Consider the following 27,076-nt stretch of genomic DNA (forward strand, 5'->3'; position numbering starts at 1 on the left):
TTTAGTGCAAGTTATAGTTTAATTTTCTTAAATAATGACTTAAATATAACACTTCTTAGTATGTATTAGATAGATGAGATGTCAAATATATTTGTAATAATTAGATATAAAATAAAAAATGTTACTAACTAAAAGGTCAGCATAATAATACAAATTAATTAATCATAAATACTAAACAATTAAGGATTGCACAAGACATTACTTAACAAAATATAAATTTCCCTAAAACATATCAAGTGCATGCTTTCACTGACTAGTACATAATAGAAATTCAAAATTTTAACTTGGCCCTCTTGAAGTATAGCACATTAGGATTGTTCTTAAATGTACAATAAAATAGTGGGATTAAAATGATTACCGAACATAGCAAGATTCTGATTCTTCTGAACTATCAGTGAAACTTATATCTGAATCATCATGATATGGTCTCGTCGCAGAATCTGCAAATTAGTTAACAAATTTCATTATTAAATATTACGTTTTTAATCGAGACAATAATTTGAAATGTGACAAAAATAAAATTAATAATCTACTTCTTAATAAAATATTCTTTTTGTGATTTTTAAAAACATAATAACTATTAATAAATTCATAGTATGAAATTTAAAGATTTGTTAGTTAATAGTTCTTAAATCTACATCAAAATAATTATAACATATTAGCTGCAAACTCTTGAAGCACTAATTCAGGTGTTACTCAAAATTGTACGTATAGAAAAAAAAAAATTCCATTGAAAAATAAAGGTAATACTATTCAGTGTAAAATTCTATAAAAATCTAAATGCTTTAAAACTATATTCTATTTATCCACAAAATAAGTTCAGCTTAGAAGCTGTTAAATACATAATATAGCTTTTTAATTTCAAGGAATAGTCTTTTACTAGATATTTTCCTATTTCAAAATAAAAATAATGCACTGTATGTAATATAATACATTGCATATATGTTTCAAGAAATTAAAATAAAGTATATTTTTACTTTGCAGACTATATTTAAATATTTATTAATAAACTTAGTACTTACCTTTAATGACTGGGTTGCGGAATAGTTCTACTTCATCATCGTCATCAAAAAGATAAGGTTTTTGTGGTAGCAACGCAAAACCATTTTTATAGGCAAATGATGACGGTCTCCCTGTTTTCCATCGAAGGTAGAAATGATACCAACTTACTCCAATAATAGAAATTATAAAAACTAAAAACATAAGAATTAAGGTTAAAATTTTTATTTGAAAATTTTAATTTTTTAATTTTTATCTACCTGTTAGAACTATAAACATCAACCTTGGCATATTAAAAACCCTCTCGTCTTTAGTTAATTTGAAAATCACGGTCTGAGGTCTGTTATCTAGAATATTTATGGACTTTACAGAAGTATAATATCCATGAGCACTTACTCGTAAAGTTCTGACACCTTTAACATTTAATATAATTAGATACAAGCAATTAATTAAGCTTATATATAAATAACAATAAAATCACCTTCTCCAACAGGTAATTTATAAGTTCCATTATGATAACTAGTGGAAACAGATGAAGATGAATCGTCAGTTATGATTGCACCCTCTATTGGTTTATTTTCAATATCCATAACAGAACCTAAATCAAAACAGAATTCATAATGTTAAATGGTTTAAAGACAATAATAGTTAAGTATAAAAAAATGTTACTTACCTTTAACGAAAGTGTTTAATTCAAGAGTTGCGGAACCATGGCCAACAGCTGATGACATAATAACATTGATCTTGGTAACATTTCCACGGTGTACAATTATTGGAATACTTTTTGCCAAGTATCCAGTTGCTTTGACCTAAATAAAGACAAATCAATTATTAATCATACTTATCATAATCTAAAATAACTTAACTCACATGAATATTATATCCACCTATCGGTAAGTGCGCTTTGAAAACGGCAGAATTAGGAGTGACTGAATAAATGTCAGCAAACATATTAATTGTTACGATTGCGTTTCGAATAGGTTTGCCAAATTTGTCCACAACTGATCCTTGAACACCTTGAATGTTTTCTATGATGACTTTCAGCATGTGGTAACTTTCCATCCAAACAAACACTGTTTCCAACGGATTAATATAATTACAGCAGGTTAAACGCAATGCCATCTGAAATAATTTAATTCTTAGATTTTTCTTTATTAAGAGGACATCCAACCTATATGACATTTTACATTTGTCATACAAACGTTCAACATGAGAAATCTGTATTCAACAAAACCAATTTAGTGTTTTTAGCTGGTTTAATATTAGAGCAAATTGACTTATTATCAAATTTAAAGATGAGAATAATATCTAGACTAGATTCTAGAGCATTACATATAAAAATATTAAAGTGAGTTATATGTTATAACTATGAAAAATATTACAATTTTAAAATCAATAAAATTATATGAGATTCTATAGATAATATTTTTACTTTAAATATGATAATAGGTTATTTAATTATTATATTAAAATGAACAACATAAAATTATTTTTGCTGAATGTAGATTAACCGTGTTGTACATAATTGGACAAAAATAACGTGCAGGTTTGGTGTCTTACTGTTATGACTTGTATGAGATTATATCTTTTTATACGTACAGTTTTGATTTTTAATACATTATTGAATGTATCCAAAACATTTTGTTTAACATCATTAATTTTACGGTCTAATGGTTCGCCGCAAGTCTAAAAATATATTATGAGGAATAAATAATAAATAAAAATACTACATTTTTATAAGCATATTATAAGTTTACTCACGTTTTTTAAGTTACTATAAAATAACTCTTCGTAATCCTGTAATATTATGGAAATTGTGTTCCTTGGATGAATTGTTGGACCTCTAAAACAATTATAAAATATAAATGATGTTACTAAATGTAGGTGCTATAAATAATAGACATACATAGGCGCCACCAGGATTTTTATTATTAATAACATTGTGCACATTGTGCATGTACGCTGACTTTTAATTGTGTTATATATTATATAATAATACTATTCAATTTTTTTATTTTTGAAAAGCCAAGGGGGTGCAAGTTGCACCCTCTCGCAGCGCCCATTTAGACATAATATGATTTATAGTAATGAATTACACTAACTTTATTTGAATAGATCCACCTTCCAGACTGAACATCATATCGAACTGTTCACGTTGTAACATTTTCCACAAGTTATCAGTGGTCTTCTGCTCATCTTGTTGGTTAGTGGCTATCAATAGTGGTGAGGTAACTACTGCTTGATCATCGGTCGAACATGTTTTTTCGTAAGAATTCTCATTTTGTTCGAAGTATGGTATAAAATGTAGCACAACTTTTGATAAAAACGAAACTATATCCTTGTCTTTTTGTCTGTAACCCTCGACGTAATGTCTAGCCAAAAATAATAAAATCTCACGAGTAGCAGGTTCATTGACATACAATCCTCCCAAAATGGCAATTTTGAACTTCAATTCGTCAGGCGATCCTACCTATTTATTTTATCACATATTTTTATTATTTATTATTAAATACACAAATGTGTTATTCTTACATTTTCAGTCACTTTAAATTGAATTATTGAACTTTCCGCCGAATGGTAATCTAAAGAACTAGGCGTTGTAATTAATTCTGCTACACTTGACAAACTAGTTTCTAGTTCCTTGAGGTTACTTAGAAACAACGCTTTTGTATTGTATTCGTTCATTTTAATCACGTTCGTTCTCAAACCAAAATCGTTGACTTGAGACCATTCATTGAGGTTTTCCTTGATCAACGTGAAGTTCAACCAAGTGGGTGTCGTAGAGTTGTAAACATGGACGGACTGGGTTTTTCTTTTGTATCTATAAACACAACAACGAAGAGGATTCTTTAATTTCGTGGACATTAAGGCCTCAGACCCTAAATTGATATTTTTCAGCATACATTTTCAGCGAATGCATTAGAAAAAAATATTATTTATTGCATTAGTATAAAATTTAGGTAGTAAATAATAATCCTGAACAACTGAGTATAACTGATAGATTCATGTCTCCAAAACTAATATAATGTTAATAAAATATGATTGTATAGAAATTATGCTTGTATGGCTGTACAAATGTAAGCGTGTCATACAATAAAAAAAAATAAAATAAACAAATAAGAATAAATTTAATTATTTAATATAGGTAACGACCGTTACATATTTTGTTACTTCGAAACATCGTCAGAAAAATGTGTAATGATTAATTTGACTAGGGAATCGTGATTTTCTGAATTTAAGACGATTTAAACTATACAAAAATGTATAACACGTGAACAATCATTCTATATGTAATTTCATTAAAATGCATTGAATTTCTAGCAAAACTATACTGTTTTGTCTTACCCATATGCCGTCACCGATATTTCGTAATCTCCCGGCACCAATATCCGCCAGTAATCACCATCGTTCGCTGATTTCACGGGGTGTTCAATGCCCACGACAGAAATATCCGCGTTACGCACACCCTGCCCCTTGTCGTCCAGTACGAATCCCTTCACACCCCTGTTGACTTGTTCCATAAATGTGAGCAACGACTCGCGATTGTCTAGCCAGTAACCTTCCAAATCTTTCTGAAACGGAAACTTTGTGCAGCCCAGCTCGAACGTTAGTTCGAAGCAATTCGTATTTAAGTAGTTGAAATCTTGCATGCCGCCGACCACGCTATACCATGAGGCACCATTGACTATTCCATCCTTGAATGACGTCGTGTCATTTGCGCACTTGTTTCTATCCAAATGCATTTTTGGATGATTCTGCAAACAATCGATTAGTTTATTTATGATCGATTTAAAAAAAAACCTTAAACTATACTACTAAAAATATAATAATAATAATAATAAAAAGATTTGACTAGTGACAAGTAACAGTGTAACACTCTGCAGCATAGTAGGTATCGAATAGACCTCGGACATAGAGTAGGGCGTAGGTCATAATAATGGTTGTGTTAAGTTTGAAGCAACGTTAGGGATCGCTGTATACGAAAAACGGTTTTGAACGGAATTCATTTGTCAGCTTAGTACTCGTACATATTATTTTCCACTAGATGGTGAAAAAGGTGATTTGTGTTTTGATGACCTGAATACCCTAAGTTATAATTACATTTAATCATGTGCAGAAAATGCCAATTTAAATAACTGGTTTATGTTTCACATTTCTAAGACGTAATTTTTAACTATAAAAAATGTATTTCCCGATTTTTTTGAAAAACTCCTGGAAAAAACTTGCCATCGAAAACCACTTCTGAAGTTTTAAATTAAAGCATTATTTCGACAAGTTATGGTATATACAGACAAAAAAAAACATATCATTGTAGAATCAATACATTCATCACTTCGTTCAAAATCTAAAATACCACCAAGTATCGTTCCAATTATTTTTTCACCAAAATCGTCAACATTATATACTAACCATGGAATATGTTTTGGCCAACAGCACGAATACGTCGTTGTCGGGGGTATAAGATGCCTGCGGAATGGAATTACCGTCAATCGCACTGCTGTCGAAGGGATAGTTGGCTACGAGGGCTCCGCCATGTAGATTGGCGCTCAAAACGAAAGGAATGCTTTTGATCCATTCGACGATTGCTTTGGTTTCCGGTTCTTGTTTCTGTACCTTTAAATCATAAGGAAATTTAAAGTTTTACGAGAAAGATTTATAAATTATAATATTTTAATATGACACAATAATATATTATATTATTTTCAAACTTTCTAAGTATATGATTTAAAAATGTTAGAGTAAATTTTCAGAAAAACGGGCTTTAATAAAAATATATGCATACAACGATAAATAATTAAATATAAAATAATTTGGTTTTCTTATATTTGGAAAATCTTTCAACATATTCATCAATAATTTTTTCTTTTTAATGAATACTTATGTAATAAAAACATTAAAATACGAAAAATTAACCGACAGGATGGAGTGCATTCATAATTTTTATAAAAATGTAAGATAATTGTAAATGGCCCGAGAAAGTTAATTAAATTGATGCTTTTACTGATGGTTTTTAGTCATTTAACTATTTAAAATTAAGTATCATCACATAACAAAACGATTAAGAAACATCAATATTTGATTTCAAGTAAAAAATACTAATACAAACAATAACAATAAAACATAGTAAATTATATTGATACCTCCCTCCACCCAACATAAAAAAGTTCAGCTATATAGACGCCTGATGTTGTCTTAAGTAATTATTCTATTGAGTATAAATATTACATTTTAATATTTATAAATATGACATAATCAACGGAAAATGGTTGCACAATATGTGTCTGCAAATAAAAATATAATAAGTGCCAATACCCATACCCACAAAAATGTATAGATTTTATAAATCAACGGATTCAGATACATGAACAGCATTCGGTGAGTGATTTTTACTTGTTCGTAACTTATTATAAGTATAACCTGTATGTAAATACTCACGTGCAAAGAATGTCGATTATCCGGAAAATTGCGATTTAAATCGACTCTGTTTGCGTTGTCACGGCCCACCAAGTCGTTCACGTCTTCGATTCCTGCGATAAACAACATTGTATATATTATACTTATTAGTATAATACACTAAATACTAATTACAAATACTCGTCTATTTTAATCTGCTTAATAAGTATTGAATAACTTAGTGCAAAAACTCGTTTTTGAAAAGCAAGGTGACTAAAATTGCAGGTGCAACTCGTTAAAATTACAAAAACATTTTAATACCTTGTCTGGATATTTCGTATCCGTCAGGGTTCATCGTAGGCATTAGATGTATTCGTACGCTGTCCACCAACCGAGTAACGCGTTGATCGATACCGTAGTTCTGGCACAAGTATTGAGCAAGCAAAAGCAACATTTCCCGGCCGATCACTTCGTTCCCGTGCATGTTAGCCACATACTTGAACTCCGGTTTGCCTAAATCATAACACTTGAGTCTTAGTAATATTCACATATATCAGATACATAGGTACATTATTACAATATTACAGACCGATTCACCGGGGCGCATTTATCACTAATTTTATAGGGGAAGAAGGAATGTATAGGGCTTAAAAATTATGACGTGTGGGATTTTTTTTTAATCTAACAAAAATTTGAAGGTTTTTTCTTGTAAAAAATTTATTTAGTTGATATTTTACTAAGGATAATATATTTTCATTGCTTAAACTTAATATGGAGTTAGTAGTTTTAAACGTAATTAATAATTTATTAAAATTGTCCGAGTAATTTAGTATCTTGGCTTATTATATTTGGGTCATTAATAATAGGTAGATATATAAATATCGTTTAAATATAGTTTATTAATGTATAAATACAATTAGATACATAACAAAAAATGAATTTTAAATATTTAGCTTTATATTTTAGATTCTGAACGGAATGATTAATGTATTGATTCTACAATGTGTTTTTTTTTGTCTGTAAACACCTGTATAACTTGTCAAAATAATACTTCAATTTAAAACTTCAAGAGTATGGTTTCCGGTTGCAAATTAAATATCCTTGGTGCATAATAAAGTCAAAAGTAAGAAGTTTCTATTAGTTTTCAAAAAATTGATTATTTTTTATACAGTTGTAACTTGTAACTCAAAAATGAATAGCTGTAAATACTTGAAATTTTCAACAAATGTTTATATTAGCTTTATTTTTACACGGTTAAATTTTCAATTGTTTTAAGTATTTTATTTTAAAATATCGATAAAAAAAATTATAAAAACTGTTCTTTTGTAGTTAAAAAAAAAAAAATCAAAAAACGTTAGTTATAATATTTTTTTGATAAGAGTTTAAGTTCAAATTTTTACAAAATATGTCAAAATCACAAAAATTTGCAAGTAATTTTGTAATCAAAAATGCTTAACATTTTTAATATTTATATCTAATAAGGTAAACAAATTCAACCCAAAGTTTTCCTTCAATCAATTATAGAGAAAACTTGAGCGTCATTATAGAAAAATATGTTATGAGCATTGAATTTTAAATTTGTACGAAATTGAGTAACGATAACGACCTATCCTCAAACGATTTTAAATATTTGTTATTATTCAAATAGTATAAGTCGTAGATACTTAAAACTTTCACCAATAATTTAGATTGGCATTTTCTTTACATGATTTAATTTTAAAAATATTTCGCTGTTATTTTAAAGTTATTTATAGGAGTTTTAAATATTCGTTTTTTTTTTATAAATGTCGATAACATTGTTTTGACTAAATCAAAATAATTGAAAATTTAATACAAAGTTCCTCATGAGTTAGTCTTATTGTGATTCTAGCGTTTGAAGTTTAACTTACTTAAAACTTACTTAACTTACTTACTGACAAAATTCGTCAAAATCATGAATATTTTCAAATTATTTTTATTTTGTAGTTAATTTATAATAAATGTTGTATATAAGTAACAAATAATGGAAAACTTAATACAAGATACAAATCATCTCTGTTCAGAATTGTTTTTCGTATACAGTGATATCCATCATTACATTCAAATTTAACACATCCATTATAGTGACCTATTCTATTATGCGCAATAGGTACACTCGATACCTACTGTACAGCAAAGCGTTAGGTACCTACTTGACCGGTTTTTTTTTTTTTTAATAATTTTTATATCTGTTACTAATAAAATTTTAATTAAATTATCAATGAATAATGAATATATTATTAATTAATAAAATGTCTGTCAAAAATTATTATGATTTGAAAAAGAAAGAAAAAAATTAAAAATTATCCAATACGATTCATTCGCAGCTAATAACTTAAATTTAAAAGATATACAATAAATGCTACAAATTTGTTTTTTTTTTGAAAGGAGAAACTGTTAACTAATATGCTGACCTCCCATAGTTTAAGTTAAAATTACCAGGTTCGTGCCGTCCGGGACTGGTGGATATTTCGAGTACATATAGGTCTCTCCCTTGCACACTTTTGCCCACAGTGTACAGTCTGGTGATGTTTGGATAGTTGACATTAATCAAGTTCAACGCAGACACCAGACGATCGTAATTGTGGTGCTCAAAAGTCACAGGAATTGGGAAACCATCAATGTCTCTAGTTCCGGTCTTCACCTCTATCATGCTCAAATCAACAGCTGAAAAAAAAATATTACCTGTATATATTATGTAACTTATATAGTTATTTAGAAGGACTTGTGTTCGACTTTTACACTGATTCCAGTCTCGTATGTAATATTTTTAACATAGAAATAAAATTATTAAGAGTGAAGCTCATTGATACGTGTATGCGTGTTCTACCAATTTTCGAACTACTAAATAAATTGGGTTTACCCCAAGTCCAAGTCAAATATATATTGGCTAGACTATATAATTTTTTCTTACAAAAACTGTTCGTTGAAGAACTGTAGAAAAATTTCTTTTTTAATACGCGCCTTAATAGCCTAAGTAGTATAATCAATGTGCATGTCTGCAATCAAATAGTAAGTTGTTTAGTGTCTTGCCCATATCTCATCGTCGACGAGTAAGACTACAACTCCATCGAATTACAATTTTATCGATGTATAAGTATAACATTATAGTTATTTATTTGTAAACACCTTAATAATTATACTATGGTTTTGCTTTATTTTTTTCGTCATTCCCTGAAGTAGCGTAGTAACGAACAGCTTTTTTCTATACTAAATTTTATGTACGGTTTTAAAATATACAATATACAATGTAGATGCATTCTACTCAATGGTGTTGGAGTATAATATATGGGAATTCATTTCAATACATGGATCAAGTTTATATTTTTACGGTTGTGTATGATGCACATAATTCAAATAAAAATACTTAAGTATTTATATTTATACAGACTATTGAGTATTTCAAAAATGTATAGAACTTTAAAATATATTTATTTTTTATTATAAATGTTTAAAAATTTAAAAAAATTAATTCAGATTTTATTAATACTGAATTGTAATAGAATATTTAGAAAGTATAATGCACTACAAAAGTACAAAAAGTATAATTATTATTCATTTAACTATGGATAGGTACTCTATTTAATGATAAAACGCGCTAATTCTATCTAATTCCACTATGGTAGGGTGTCATGTGACTATGTGAGAATGAGCAAAAGAACTGATTTTTATCAGACTAACGCATATTCTCAGCACGGTTGACAGAATATAATTAATTATGCTTTATTCAAATAAAATGTAGTATTATAAAATAAACGAAGTATGTTCAATGCTGAATGGAAATCACTTGTAAAAAGTAGCACGCAACACAAACGTATTTATGTAAATGATACACAATAAAGGTAATCAGACAACGTTAACATAACTCGTTCTCGGCAATAAGCAAATTTTAATTTTCATAGACCATCTTAAAATTACGAATAACAGGTACTTTCGGATTTATCATGTTAAACTATACTTGAAAGTTTAAAATTTAACCTGCAATATCACTTCGTTCAAGTCACTAATTCGAATTTTTTATAATCTAATTTTCAATAGCGATGATGACCGTATCATCAGAATTCAAACAAACCATAACAGACCTCTACTGATTAGATAATATTATATTTATTGTAATTTAAATTCGAGAAACATCTAAAACAAATTATACGCGTGATGATAAAGGAACACACAGTGTTTTAATAAACATTTATTAGAGAGTTTGATGGTTTTCAATCTCAAAACATCAGCAGCTTATACCATCATCCTATACTGTAGTCGTAGGTATCATATTATTGCAGTGGTTTAATAAACAGACGGTATAGCTGTATAATAGATACGCTAACAAATAAATAATAATATACTTAAAGCATGTAACTTCAGGGCTAGTGTTATTTAGTGTAATCACTAATATTATAATCAATCAAAAAAACAATTAAAAATAATGTTATTTTCTGATAATACAGGTATTTAGGTAAATATAAATACAAGCGCATTTTTATTTCGCATATGAGTATACGACTCGTATTACGTGTCATCGTGTGATCGTCCAACACACCTTGTCGTATTGCGGCCGAATACTTCACTTCATCCCAGTTAACGGTTATTTTAAAGCAATTACGTGCGACTTAACAATATGTATATACACAAGTGTGGAAACGACCAAATTACCTTAAAGAAAAAAAAAAACAACTATTTGCTACAACAATAATTACTCGTTTATTAATCATATATATGTATATATATAAATCTTACAACCGTTCCGAGCAGTTTTATCACATAACACGCAATAAGTAAAATAACATTTTCTTTAAAAATTTTGAATTTCAATAAAAAGTATATAATAATAATACATTTAATAATAATAATAATAAATGTCTACATCACATAATATATATTATATAATACACATATACACGTATGTATATGAAAATTGCATAATTATATTATTACTACAAATTATCTGAAGACTTATAAGTTATTTAATAGATAATTCATAATATAATCAATAGAGATGTTATAACAAATAAAATGTTGATGATTAACATATAATTAACGTAAATAGATTGCAGATACTAGTAATATGTTATATACATTTATAATTTGTTAAAGTTGGCCTAAGCCCCTCCACCACTTTTTCAGGTCTTAATTAAAAATAAATGTGCAGTGTATTGATATACTTCTACTAAAAGAGAAACTTAAATTGAATCCATTGTTGTTAATAAAAATACAAATAGCTAAAAACTGTTAAACATACTACATCAAAATAATATCTCATATACATATGACATACTGTAAGAATAAAAACAACTAAGTAATTATTAAGTCATGCATTGATATTGTTTTATCAAATGTAAATCTGTATTTACTTAGTGTGAGGTAGGTTAAGTAGGTTGTCAATGATTGCAAAATAAAAATAACAAAAAGTAAATATATTTAACCAGTAGATTAAATTAATTTTCTTGTTTGAAATGAATAGAATGCTTATAAAAATGAGATGGAAAATTAACCAATTTCAACAAATGCAGCTTTCTTTTCATATTTTTTTCAAATAATAGATTTAGTTTTATTTGCTAGTATGTTTTATTTAAAGTAACAATCAAACTAAAATGTCTAAATAAAACCTTTTGTAAGTACATTGTAAAAATAGAAAAATAAGAAAATTAACAATAGAATAAAAAGAAACCTACCAATTATAGATAGAGCTTAATCAAACTTTTTTCTCTTTTAATATATTTTATGGAAACAAATTAATTATATGTAGTATTAAACCTTACCAAGGCCACAACTAGAATAACTTTTTATTTTTAGGCGGGGGGTTGAACCCCCCAAAGTTCTTGTATTTAAAAGGTAAATTTTACTAATATGATTATTTTCAAAATATTATATTGAAAAATTAAGTGTTAAAGTAGAAGATCTTATTAAATTTTACCTATCTAAGTATAATAATTACTAATTAGAAACAATATTAAATAAGCATAATATATGTATTTGTGTATAGATAATATTTTATTTTATTTCATATTCTGTTAGTCATAAAATTCTTGATCTACATTTAATATTGACTTAAGACAATCATATGTTTATTATTGAAATAATTGGTTAGAAATTATAATTAAGTAAACACTAACAAATTAAATCAACATAAAAACTACTATACGTGATATAAAATATACCTAAACTCATTAAAGAGGCAAACTTCCATTTGGCCAAAATGCTCTGAGTTTATCAACTGAACCATTAAATTTATTTCTATCACACAAGCCAACTCCATCTACTCCATGAGGCCATAAACCCTTTTTTCCATCTGTATATTGCCATAAAACCCATTTATTCCAACTTGGAGGTAATTTAAGTGATTCATTATAAAGAGCTATCCATAGTGGAGTTTTTAATAAAAATGGGGTAGTGTAGTTTTTTAAGGTATTATAACTGGCATATATCATAACAAAGTTTTTAGTTGTATTTTGAACAGTTATTATAAAATCTTCAATTTGCTTTTGTGTCATTGTTTCATTTATATAAGACTCGACATCTAAAACTAGTAAAGTTGTTGATGCATTTCCAACTTTCTTTAAAAAGTGATTAGCCTGCATGACACCATTTGTTTTAGTACCAAAATGATATGCTCCCCAAAGTAGTCCTTCTTTTTCAGCTTCAATTCGTCTGGTTCTATAGTGAGAGTCGACATATTTAATTCCCTGAGTTACCTTATGAATCACAGCAATAGTCCCATTACGTTTAGCCAATCCAAAATCAACATTAACATTCCAGTGAGATAAATCAATTACCACGTTTGATATATTAACACCAATGAGCTCTAAAGAAGTATTGTATAAATAATTAACAAATGAATGTAGATTTAAAATATGTAAAATTACATACTGAGAAGACGAGGACATATTTATAAATTTACAACCAAAAATTAGTAAAATTGCATCAACATATTTTTAGTCACTTTTTCTCGATTGTATGCACTATAAATTAAAGTACTTCAAAATCAAAATCAACAACTGTACATTTTTAAAAACATTAATTTATTTTTGTTAGATATTTTAATATTAGTAAAAATAAGTAAACCAAACACTTATAAAATACAATATTAAACAACATATTTTATTTATAAAAATGGATAACATGCTAATACATAAGAATTAAAAATAGTTAGTTCATTGCAAAAATAATTTCTTTTGTGCATTCTTAAAATCTTATACTTTTTTAAGAAACTCTAGAGTTTTGAAAATTGAAGTTTTTAATATTTTTATTTGATTTAATTTAGAATAAAATTGAATGTTTTTAGAACAACAAATTTCAAATTAAATTAGTATTCTGAAATTTTTAATTTAAGTAGAATAAATTATAATTTTATTAAGTAGTTGGCTTGATTATGTATTTTAGTAACAATTACAATATTTTACTGATTAAAATTAATTTATTAATTAATTTCTAAAATTTATCATTAGACGCTTGCCATTCAATGTATAAAAAAACATAATAAACCATTTTTATCTAAAAATCTATATAATAGTTTCATTTATTCACTGTTTTTTAATAATTGTTTTATAAATATTTATCAATCTTTTAATTTAAGTCAATACAGTAAATTGTCATGATCAAGGGCAACCGCAAAAATTTTCACCGGGGGGGGGAGGGGGCAAGGTGTATATTATACATATACATATAAAATGTTAGATTAGGTTAGGTAAAATACTGTACAAGCATTGTCAACAAAATCGGGGGGCATGGCAGAGGTGGCCCCCTGTGGGCGGCCATGGTCATGATGAACTTTCATTTCATAAAAGCAGCATATTTATTTTTAGTAACGTTTGTTTAAAATTAATATGACGACAAAATATTGATGGATATATATTGTAAAGTATGATTGTTTTTTATCCATATATATTATATAAGCCAAGTAGTTTGTCAATTTTTTAAAAGAAATTACCTCCCATAATGGCTGTATATTAAATTATATTTAGATATATAATATAAACTATCAGCTGTCCCTGATATCAATTCAATTTGACATCCTTATCTCTATTTAAAAATGTTTATGTTCAATATGTTCATACTTAATTTTTAATATTATTGTTAAGTTTTAAAACAGTTACTATAAGGATAGGAGTCAGTTGACTAACCACATCTAGCAGCTTCTCTCCTAATTATGCCACTGACACTGATATACAATTTTTAGAACAAAATCCAACTTAAAAAATAATGTTTTTAAACAAATAAATTTATAATTGTGATTTTAACAGGCTTTTTGAAAATGAAATAGGAAGTACATTCAAATTTTGATAACCCTTTAGTGGCTAAATCAAACTTATCTAGTTGTATTAAAATTTGTTCTAATAGCCAGTATAAATAATCAAGTTAATTGTATATTTGTAAAATAGACTTATTTTTTTCAACCAATACTTTGTTCAATAAAATTACCTTAAAAAGTGGATAAAAAGGACCAATGGTAAAATATTAAAAGTAATAAAATACATAAATGTAATAAAAAAAAAATAATAATAATAAATAAATATAAAAATAATAATAAAAAAAATTTAAAAATGTAATGATTATAATTACTGTGAGCAATTTTAGTAAAATAATTATCATTGGATTGTGCCTGATGATATCTTAAATATTATTATCAAATACAATTTTCAATACAATGGTATTAACTGCGTGTGGAAAACACATTTAACAACCTAACATTAAAATTAAATTTTAAATATAGATAAAGGGTTCTAATTTTGCTGGTCAAAATGTGTAGAACTCTTTGAAACAATTTTACAATCTGTAATTTATATAAATTTATCATATCAATATAAAAATTAATCTTTATTATTTTTGTTCACATACTTTATCATATATCATTACGACAATCATTTGAAAAATTTAATTTAATTATAATAATAGGACAATTAAGTGATTTCCACAGCATACAAAAATATACACAAATACACAATATATAAATAAGTATAAATGTTAATATTATTAATATATCTAAATTAAGTAATACTCATTGTAGTAGTGTTTTATTATTTATACACAATACATACTCCATAACTCAAGATTAAGGAAAGTTATTATAAAGACATTAACTAAAGTAAGATAACTTGAAAATGGATAGAAATTACTTTCAGTAGTTACCATATTTCAAATAACTATAAAACAATACAAACAGTTGTAACCATTTGTATGGTAAAATTAAATTAAGAATTTTGGCCAATAAAAGTAGGATATTATAAATTTTATAAATTAAAACTTATAACCGGGGAAGGATTCTTAATCTAAGGTTTCTTATACCTAATTAAAGCAGTTAGACAAAAAACTTGGTCATCAACCAAAAGATACACACAAAATATGAATAAGTATTAAATTGAATACATGATTGCATTGTAAAAATATGGAAATTACAGTCATAATGTATCATAATGGTTTACCGAGGAACAATATTAGAAGATAGCAAGGATAAAAATAAATGATAGAATGTGATGGACAATGGTATACACAATCTCTAAGACTACATGCTGTAGTAGAAGATATTAATTTTATTTAACGCTATATTAATTTCAAAAGAATTTATTTATTTTTGACTAGTTAAAATTTGAGTTACAGAGATTCTACTGTATTATATATCACAAAATTAATTAATTTGTTCTTAAACTATTATGGACTAAAATTGTTGTGACTAAGTTCATTGGTAATATTATGTTAAAAATGTTATAAAGTCACAATTTATTAATGACACATGCAATACCAATATCAGCATGCAGAAGACCATTGATATTTTGTATCTGTCAGCTAGAAAATATACACAATATAAGCTTATGTAAAGTGTTCTTTTTCATCAAAGACGAATTAAATAAACATATTGACTTAAGAATTTACTAATTGGATAACACTAATCCTGATTTAATAAAGTGATCAATTTGCACTAAAACTAGAACATTATGAGACCCACCAGTTAAAATTTTCTAATCTTTCAATCCGCCACTGATTTTCATAATTATTTTTGTTAACATAAATCTACTACTTAATTATTGTAACATATATGCCACCACCTATTAGTAATCCCATGCAAAAACTAATAAACATGTAAATCACCAATTTATATGTATGAAAAATTTAAAGAAGGTAAAATTGAAAGAAATAGTATGTTGAATAGAACTTATTTATGAAGGAAAATGTATATTATCCATTAAATTACCTGACGATTGTTTTAATGTATGGAGTGTAAAGTTGACAGTTGTAGAGCGTAGAGTGTCATTCTTCACTATAATATTTCGATATACTGATGAATTATAACTAATACAAAATAAAAAAAAAATATCTTAGGTAAAAATCAACTCACTGAACATAAATATTTATATTATAATAGATAATATTATATTTTAATTTATGAAAACGATATATTAAGAATTAGTTTAAAAATAATAACACATCCACATCTATTATAGTATTTGATTTATAAGTGTATTACCTATAGCAATTTATAAACAACATTAGTAGTAAAATTTGATAAATAAATAAATTTTTGTATGAGATATTACATACAGTTAAAATATTATTTTTATTTTATCATAAATAATAATAAATAATCGTCGATTACAGTCAATCAGAAGCCACCAGAACTGAATACAAAATTCCAGAATTTCTATACCAGTAACTAAACTGAGTATGCTAAGAGAGCGCAAGTCGGGCCGTGCATCCTACATCTCCTTGCTATCAAAACCGGTTTCCCTATGGCAGAGTGAAACTTGGGAATGCGCAGAAAAACCGATTTTGGTCGCAGCCGACTTGTACTCTCTAGGCACTCTCAGTATAGGTCCAAACATTTCATCAATCAAGCAAACACTAAATTTCATAAGAGTAATGAAAATTGAAAATCTGTTATAAAAAATATTCTAATAACTAATATGTTAACTATGTAAAAAAATAATTGTCAAATGTCAACCAATGGCCAAAGCTACCAAGGCTTAATTTAATAAAAAATAAAGCTTTAATTTGATAAAAGAATTGGAAGAAAAAAGAGGGGGTAAGAGGATACCACTTAATTATGTATAGTAGGAGTTTAGAAGGGATTTTTAATGGATGTGTTAAATTTAAATTCAATTATTTATCATTATATACAAAAATAATTCTGATCGGAGACTGTCAGTCAACCTATATAAAAAAGTATATTTTATGATATTGAATGTCATTAAGTTATTTATTTTATTATAAGTATTATGGTAATTTTATTCAATTTTTGTGAAAAACATTGCATATAGAAAAATTCATAATACATGTAAAGCTTTTAAATCTCCGCAAATTATGTTTTTGAATTATGACAAAAAAAATTAACATTTTTATTCATTGTTAAAATATATAATGTTATCCAAATTTGAACTTCAAATGTATAATGTAATATAAAAAATTAACGCATAAAAAAATATAATGTAAAAATTTGATGAAGACTTTTTTAATCTACTACCAATCATTCTTAGTTACACCAAAAAACAATATCCATTTTGTTAAAAATTGGTTTTATGTAAAAATTACAGTTTTTCTTAGTTTATTCCCAATTTTATTAAAAAACAAAAATATAAATTTTATTATATGATATTTAATAGGTATCCTTTGAGAAACCACCTTGAAAGTTTAAAATAAAAGCATTTTTCAACTACTCATTATAGAAATTAAAAAAAAAAACCATATCATAACCCAACCTGCTTTTGATTTATTTTAACTATCAGCTATTAATAAATCAAATATGTAAATTAGTTTGTTATAGAATACTATAATAAATAAATTATAATCTATAGTTGTACCTATTACTTAAAAAACAAAAATTAAATAATTCATTATGATAATATTAAATAGTTTATCTTACCCAGGAGCATTAGCTGTAATGGTATATGTACCAGGGAGTAACAGTCTCCAATATTCTCCTCTATTTGTAGTTTTTACAGTATGATTTATTCCTAAAATATGTATACTAGCCCCTGGAATTGGATTATTATTTTCATCTTGAACTAACCCTATAAAAGCATGTAAAAATTATAGAATATTATAATATATGTCATATTTCTGTTATAAGGTACAATCAAAAAGTAATTTGCATTGGATCATAATTGAAAAAATTCTAAATTTTTTTAAAAATAAATCATTTTATTGAAAAGTACTCATTTTCAAACTATTTTTCAACATGGTCACCTAACAGATTTCTACATTTTTCATATCTTTAAACGAGTTTGGAAATGCTTTGTTCGAAATACTTCTGTCCAGTTTGAAAACACTAATCGCTATTGACTTGTTTTACTTCTTCATCTATGTGGTATCACTTTTTTGCTAGCTCATTTTTCATGAGTCCAAACACATGAAAATCACAAGGTGACAAATCAGGACTGTAGGACGTTCCCAAATTTCTCACTAGAAGTCTTGGAGTAGTATCTTTGTAATCTTTTATAATGTGGAGTTGCAATGTCATGAAGCAGCACGACTCTTTTTGACAGATTCTCTGTATTTGTTGAGGACTGCCAAAAGAAATGGCCCGTGTCTTAGAAATTTCGTCAATTGTTATTTGGCGGTTAGTTCAGATAATATAATATAATATAATATATTATTAACATGTGCGATATTGCCAATTGCTTTTGACATGGACGGTCTTCCCACCCAGTAATCATCAATGACATCAGAACAGCTATTCCTGAACATATCGTACCACTTCTCAAATGTCCGCCTCAAAATTATTTTTTCGGCGTACATTTCATACAACTCCTTGTAAATTTGTACTGGTTTGCAATTTTTTTAACCATAAAAATCAGATCACTGTGTGAATTTAAATTTTGGATGACATAACTGTAGTAATAGCCATGATGATCAACTAATAACTGATAACCTTTTCAACTAAGTTAAATTTCACTATTAGTAATGCTATTAGCACTAGTTAAATATTGTTGCCACCAAAGTGTATTAAAAAATATCTACTTGGGACAAATATGTGGCCCAATGCAACTTATTTTTTGATTATCCCACGTATAAATTATACTACAATTTTACCTTTAATTCCCATATGAACACTCTCCATATAAGTCAACAAAGATTCACGGTTATATTCCCATTCTTTAGTCAACACTGATGGAGATGGAAATTTACAGCAGGTAAGTTCAATTGTAATTTCAAAACAGTTAGAATAAATGTAGTTAAAATCTTGCATTCCACCTAAATAGTGATTTATGATAATTAATAATAAATAAATACAAGCTAAGCCCTAAGAATCTATAACTCAAACATAATAACAGAATATTTTAAATAAATAATTTTAAAACATATTTTATTTGTAGAATAGGTTTCTGAGTACATGTTTAAAAAAAAAAATGTTTTATACCTATTAGTTTTACTGTTGTGCTCTCTTAACCATATACTGAATCAAAAGTTGTTTAAGTTGTAATAGAATAAGAATAAATATTCAAATCAAACTCAATCTATTGAGATAGTTAGTAAATAATTTTAACATTTTAATAAAAACAAACTTATACAGCCTGATTATATGATTATTATGTGATTAAAATCTTTATGGAATTCAGTTTAATTTATTTTGAATTTTACACCTGATATTAATTAACATGTTAACTGCCATATAACTGGTAAGGATCACTGGCGGTCATCTATAATTCTCAAATTTTACACGTTTTTGACTTAACGGAATCCATAGTTGATCATTACTACAATACCACATAACCTAATCGGTAACTGCCGTAAATTAATTTGATTTTATATTATTATTTTCCATGGCTCTACAATAATGTACTAAAAAAACCACAGTGGTGTAAGTGAATATTATTACAATTTATTTGATGTAATAAATGTATAAAATAATCATTTTTTTTTTTTTGTATTTTTAAATACATAGTTTGTAAAAATTTGGAATGACACTAATAATATGCCCAACGAAAAATAAAAATCAGAAATTTATTGTATTACTGCCATCAGTCATATGGCAGTTGACATGTTACACAACTCTAATATTTTGTATTAACAATTTAAATGATGGATATTCTAATTATACTTATGATGTATTAAATAAAAATCTATTAGGCTCTAACACATATTTAAACATTTAATAGTCTCTTTAAACACTAAATAACCAATGGTTGATTTATTTCATTTAATTTTAATGATCTATTAATTGTTTCAAGTGTTGGTGTCACTAGACTACAGACTAAATACTTTTAATTGATTGTTTAGAATGAACTGACTCAGAACTGACTAATATAAAATAAATGATTGCAATTTTATTTATTATTCAAATCGAAACATGCTTTATTTTAATTTTTTTATTATATGTATTTAAATAACTGCTATATATTATATTTTAATTAAATTAAAACTAAAAAAAAAGCACACTACTTTAATTTTGATCTTAGGGATTAATCTTTCTAATACATTCCTATGTCCAAGGCACACAAAAAATCCACGATTAAACATTAAAATAAGTAAACAAGATATAGAAAGAAATTATAAATAATCTTAGAATTAAATATTTACTAACCTTCAAGTTCATACCACTCAGCACCATTAGTAATGCCATTTTTGAAATGTTCTTCTTGACAAGCCGATCCATTAGCCATTTTAGGATTTTTTGAAGCGTATTTGATTGATAAATATCTAAACAAAGCATCATCTGGTGTTTTGCCTCCCTGAGAAGTGTTTCTAATATAAAAAGTTTAAAAAATTAATAAACAACATTATCAAGTAACAAGGTTGTTATATTATAATAACACTTAAGATTATGGTTAGTGCTAATAACAAACAAAAATGATGTACATAAATAATTGAAATTAACTACTTTTAATAAAATATTGAATAAAAAATACCTTAAAATATGTTAATTATATAATTATATAATATATTGTTATTCAGTTAGTGTGATAAAATCTAAAAGCAAAAAAATATTTTATAAATTAAAAATAAACTAACTTTTAGAATATTTATTTACTATTAACCCAAAACTAAATAAAATCTGTATTCCCGTGTTATTTTTAATTATTTAAAAGATAATTTTAATAACTTTATTATAAAAAGATGAACCATTAAATTATGCATTAACATGGTTTTTTTCCAAATCATGCCTTTACTTTTAAAAGTTAAAATACTGAATTATATTTATTATTACATAAAAAGCTAAAATATGAAAATTTTCTTTTAAATAATATGAACTTGTAGTATAAATGACCACACTTTTAAATTTTACATTTTAAGCACATTAAATATAACAATGAATATTACACTTAAAGAAATTCTTGGAAAAAAGATCATTATTTCAAATTGTATTTGTTTAACCTATTTATTATTGTTTATTAAAACTATATTCTAATAAATAAAGGTTTGATAATAACCACCAACTACAAAACATTTATTTGTATGCAAAAATAATATTAATTATATTTATTTGGTTTCATACCGATAAAAGAATAATTAACCATGAGAATGATTTTAAATGTATGAATAAATTTACATAACAAAAAAAACAAACAATCAATCAATTTAAATAACTAATAAGAATAACAAATTTTTGAAATTGAAAATTAAATAATCATTCATTCTCAAAATATATGATAATGCTGTAAAATTTCTTATCTATGTATATCATAAATTATTCAACCATTAACTTTAATTAACAAAATATATTCATACATTTTTATTGTAGATACTTTTATTTTTGTGAGGTACAGTTAGTCAACACAACAATGCACATCAAAACATAAAGATTTACAATATTTTAAAATGAATGATAGTTATTTTTAATGCTAAATATTGCTATTTGCTACATATAAACCATTAAGATTTAAAATCAAAACATTCCAAAATAGCATTCCAAATTGTATTTATAGCAAACAAATAAAAACAATAATTTTGTAACAACCTTCAAATAAATTTATGTTTATTCCCATTGGTACTTACAAAAAAATACACCAATCTCCTGTATGCTATAGATAAAAATATAAAACAAAAATTATTTTTTTAAACTAGAAAAAATATAATAATAATATACAGATTTTATTCACATTATTTTTGAATTGTAATTTTATATATTATGTGTCATTATTTCTAGTATAACGTAGGCAGACAAAATATCAGATCTGACTAATTATATTTGTATAAATAAACTACTTTATAATCATTAACTTTTGCAATACTAACTATAGCCTCTCTAGGGTTTATAATTATAAGTACAAGATAAATATACACATTTTGATTTTCAATATTTTTCTTAAAATTAAATAAAAATATTTTATTAAAAATACACATTTTTATACATCTTGTTATTTTCAGTTATAATTTTAAATTAAGTTAATATATTCTCATGTTATTTATTAATTTTAAAATACTATATGGTAAAATCTGTAGAAGACATTAATGTATTTTACTGAAAAATAATAGTATAATACACTTGATATATGTTTTCCAGTACACTTTGTCACATTGAAGACACAATAGAAATAATATTATCTTCATTAGAAAATGTCAGCTACCAGTTATAATCAAGTGCATTAAAATACTACCTACTGCAAAAACTTTCATAATGTATGTTAAAAAATGGTAGTCTCATAAAAAAAGTTGTAATTATATGTTATAATACAGATCAATGCACAACCATGTTAAAGAATAAGGTAGTTTATTGCAATTAAAAAAAAGGATTCAAGTATTAATCAAGCATTATTATAACATAATAATATATTATATTATTTACATCTATAATTGTTGATTATAATAGTATTTACACATTTACTTTTCTTAATAGTAATGTATAAATTAGAACTTTAGAAATAACTAAATTAAGTTAGCATCCTATTACTTATGAAGTTTGTAATATGTAATATTGTTTTTTTTTTATATAATTTGAGAAATTAATTGTTTACATTAAAAACACTATAATAATTAAAATTAAGTAATTATCAATTTTTTTTCAAGTTAATTAATGACAAAAATAATCATCTGTTGCAACAATTATACATATATTCATAGTTATTTTTTTAGTAATTTGTCTATAAAAAATATCACTACTAAATTACTTATTTTTTCTACTTTCCACTTTTTGTATTCTCCATTCTATACTTATGGTAAACCTTTTTTTAAAGATTGTATATTTTCTTAATAAAGATGTTTAAATGAATATTAATACTATAAATAGTATCTTTGCTATTTGATTTGTAATAAAAGAAGTCCTTCATATGGCCTAGATATGTTCTAATTTATACCTTTAAAAATACCTAAATGTCTTAATATAATTTAAATATAGATTATAGCTTTTATTGTTCCATAATTTTTTAAGTACAGAAGCTTAACAATTACAACATGAATAGTACTTTATGATTAATCCACTTAGGTATATTAAATGCATATAAAAAAATATTTAAGTAGTCTAGTCAGCTATTTAGACTCTTGCACTGAATAAAATAAACTTTATACATTAACACTGATTATATCTATCTTATAAAAATAATCATTATTATATTTTATCAAAATGTATAACATGCATTAATAATTATGAATAAAATGATTAAACAATTTATTCATGGAATATTAGCATATAATAATTTAGAAGTAACTAATTATAAAAAAATAACATTTTTTTTTTTGTTGAGTTTTATCAGAAAAATGTATTGAAATAAATAAACATCAATTTCTATTTAATTATAGGTACTTCATTAAAAATGAGCTAAATCTAAAATAAGTTTAATATAATTATTTGTTTATTACAATAATAATGATAATTACTTTTCACAGATCATTAGCTAGTTAACGTCTATTGAATATTAAATTTTAATGTTTTATACATTAATTTGCTGGTTACGTAAGTATATATAACTTTTGGGAATTAAGGATCAAGAATATTTTTGTTATAAATTTTATAAAATATGACAATGTACTTTAATCATCTCCATGAAAAATTGATAGGTATAATATTAAATTTTATACTTTTAACAGAAATTTATAATTTTAATTTTATGAAATAGCCTTTTTTCTTGACTTATTTTTATTTAATCAATTTAAAAATACATATAAAACTTAATTAAAAATCAACAAGTTTACCAAATTAGATCAGGGTCAATTTTTGACATTTCTGAGAAAAATAGTTATATTAGTAATCTAAATCAATCTCATCTATTGAATGTGGATTGTTTAATAATGATTTATAAAAATAGAAGTGATAAGGTGATAAGGTAATAAGAGGTATAAGTGGAACTTTTAACTTTTTTAATAAGGGATAATATACATTTTGAAATTATATGCAAACAACCTATTCTGGTAAAGCATTTTAAATAATTAAACTAAATTTTATCATACAGAATGTTTTTCAGTAAAAGATTTTTTCAAATAAATAATGGTTCCAAGAAAATATAATATTCTGAAAATAAACATAAACCTATAATAGATAAAATATTTTCCAATAAAATATAGCCGGATAGCCCTATTAAATGTAATTTAAAATGAGATAATTATACAAAAAACTGAATTTTTTACTATATTACTTAATTTTTCTAAATCCTCTTAGTAATTAAATAATATTTTTGTTAACATAACTATTATTATCACTAATATAAAAAACTTAATCTGCTTTAACTTGAACAATTTTAATAACCTAAGCTAATATTACAACCTTAAGGTTTAATCTGTTGTTAATAAAATAATTGTTAAGCTATAATAGTTTAATATGTTGGAAGTTAATAAAATATAGAAATTAAAATTAATAATATAACAACTCAGTTTAAAATAATATTAAATAAGTGTTATCATGCATCATTCAAACATAACTATATTAAAAATTAAACAGACACTGTTTAATATTAAGTATTATAACAATAACATTATTTTTAATTTTGTATCTATATTTTTTTTTAATAAAAAAAGTATATAGGTACTTAGTTATTAATTATAATGCGTTTTTAGGTTTGATTAGCTAGGTATACAATATTGTTCTTGAGACAATGTTTATCCAAATTGGCTATTAGTATTACCTACCTAGTATTTTTTTTAACTTTTATACATACTACTTTTATTGTAATATGTATTTATAAATTATTTTATTTAATAGACACTGTAGATAGATACTAATTAAATAAAAACATACCTATAATAATACTTGTCGAACGGATAGCTGGCCACAACAGCACCACCATGAAAATTTGCTGACAACACAAATGGATTGTTAAGAATCCAATCTATAACTGCTCTAGTTTCTGGTTGTTGCATATTAAACGATTTTTTATCTATTTGCGGAAAATTTCTGTTCAAATCTACACCTTTTGCATTATTTCGGCCTGCATAGCCTTTTTGAGAATAGCATTCACCTTCCTGAGACAAAAATATAAACGACCTAGTTATACTGACTTTACAAATAATTAATTTAGCCAAAAATTAAAAGTAATATTGTCTTACCTGTGATGCAGAATAACCATCTGGATTAAGTGTAGGCATCAGGAATATATCTGTTGAATCCACAATTCTAGATACACGATGATCTGAACCATAAAGTGACGTCAAATATTGAGCTAAATATAATAACAGTTGCAAGCCAACAGTTTCATCTCCGTGCATGTTTGCTATGTACTTAAACATGGGCTTCAAAATTCTTCTACTTTGTCCAACATTAGAAGTTATTTCAATAGCTAAAATACTCTGGCCCAATGATGATACACCGATTTCATGAACTCTAGCTATTGTTGGATTTTGTTTTTCAATTTTATACAGAAGATCAGCTATTTCAGTAGTATTGTAGTATCGTTCATCAAGAAATTCTTCATGCAAACCAACTTCACGAATAGACTTTGCACAGGCAGTGATGAACAAGCAAGTAATTACACTCAATTTCAATACAAATGAATACATTTTAATTTTAATGTTAAAAACTAAAAACTAGATGAGATTCACTAAATAAAAATAATATTAAAGCTGCATGAGATTCATTGTAATGAGAGATTTACAGTTACGTTTATAAAAATATAATATGAAATGTGTATGGCTCAACGATCAATTAGTCGTTATTAAAATATTAATCAGTAACCACACTGTAATACTATAGTAGTAACTCCTAACGACACTATATATAAGGACTAATGAGTAATGATGTGAGTAGGAGTATGGTAGGAGTAACGTTAGAATTAAACATAATAATATAAAACTGCACCAACCACTACTATTATACTACTACTAACTACTGTGTATTATGTAAATATGTAATACGTTGTTCTTGCTACGTATCCCCGTGATAAGTTACATCAGTTATCACAATTTACAAAAATCTGTACTTTGTTACCAACCCGTATTTTTATTTTGAACCATGGTATCCACATTCTACATTGACCATGAACAAAGCTTATTATTATTATTAATTATTATTATTATTAAACCTTAAACATATATACCTATGTAGGTATAATATATATATATATATATATATAACTAACATTACTCTATTTTGAAACTAAAATACTGAATTCATGATGTAGCGAGGCATTAGCTTAAAATCAATCTAAATATTTTGAAAATGCCATGTTAAATATATAATACCTACACAAAAAATTTAAATCCTCACGAATAATGGAATAATGATTTTGAATTACAACAAAATAACTAACATCATCATTCTTTGTTTAAATAGGTACATAGGGACGGCGTTCGTGAAGAAAGGTATAAGTCAGAT

General features: G+C 25.6%; 2 protein-coding genes across 3 annotated transcripts; both read right to left on the reverse strand.

Annotated features, from left to right (window-relative positions):
- Positions 1–26,600, reverse strand: LOC114119778 (carboxypeptidase D). 2 transcript variants are annotated; one of them, XM_027981474.2, is made up of 21 exons: positions 25,813–26,600; positions 25,505–25,728; positions 20,921–21,081; positions 19,429–19,590; positions 18,260–18,407; positions 16,595–16,692; positions 8,851–9,078; positions 6,715–6,906; positions 6,436–6,527; positions 5,410–5,613; positions 4,345–4,754; positions 3,532–3,820; positions 3,102–3,469; positions 2,761–2,842; positions 2,599–2,685; positions 1,870–2,121; positions 1,673–1,808; positions 1,481–1,597; positions 1,260–1,412; positions 1,023–1,193; positions 1–440 (listed from the first exon to the last, which is right to left on the reverse strand). In XM_027981474.2, the coding sequence occupies exons 1-21, from the start codon at positions 26,260–26,262 to the stop codon at positions 355–357; spliced, it is 4,110 nt and encodes a 1,369-aa protein (XP_027837275.2). In that variant the 5' UTR covers positions 26,263–26,600; the 3' UTR covers positions 1–354. The 2 variants fall into 2 exon arrangements, with proteins under 2 accessions (XP_027837275.2, XP_050057054.1); XM_050201097.1 differs by lacking the exon at positions 25,813–26,600 and adding an exon at positions 22,333–22,358 and having other exon boundaries at positions 25,505–25,626.
- Positions 11,084–13,669, reverse strand: LOC114119833 (autolytic lysozyme-like). Its single transcript, XM_027981553.2, has one exon. It carries the CDS (start codon positions 13,290–13,292, stop codon positions 12,576–12,578), a length of 717 nt encoding a protein of 238 aa, XP_027837354.1. The 5' UTR covers positions 13,293–13,669; the 3' UTR covers positions 11,084–12,575.
- Positions 26,601–27,076: the final 476 nt, after the last annotated feature.

The sequence above is a fragment of the Aphis gossypii genome, chromosome 2 (assembly GCF_020184175.1).
Source record: "Aphis gossypii isolate Hap1 chromosome 2, ASM2018417v2, whole genome shotgun sequence".
Taxonomy (NCBI): Eukaryota; Metazoa; Arthropoda; class Insecta; order Hemiptera; family Aphididae; genus Aphis; species Aphis gossypii.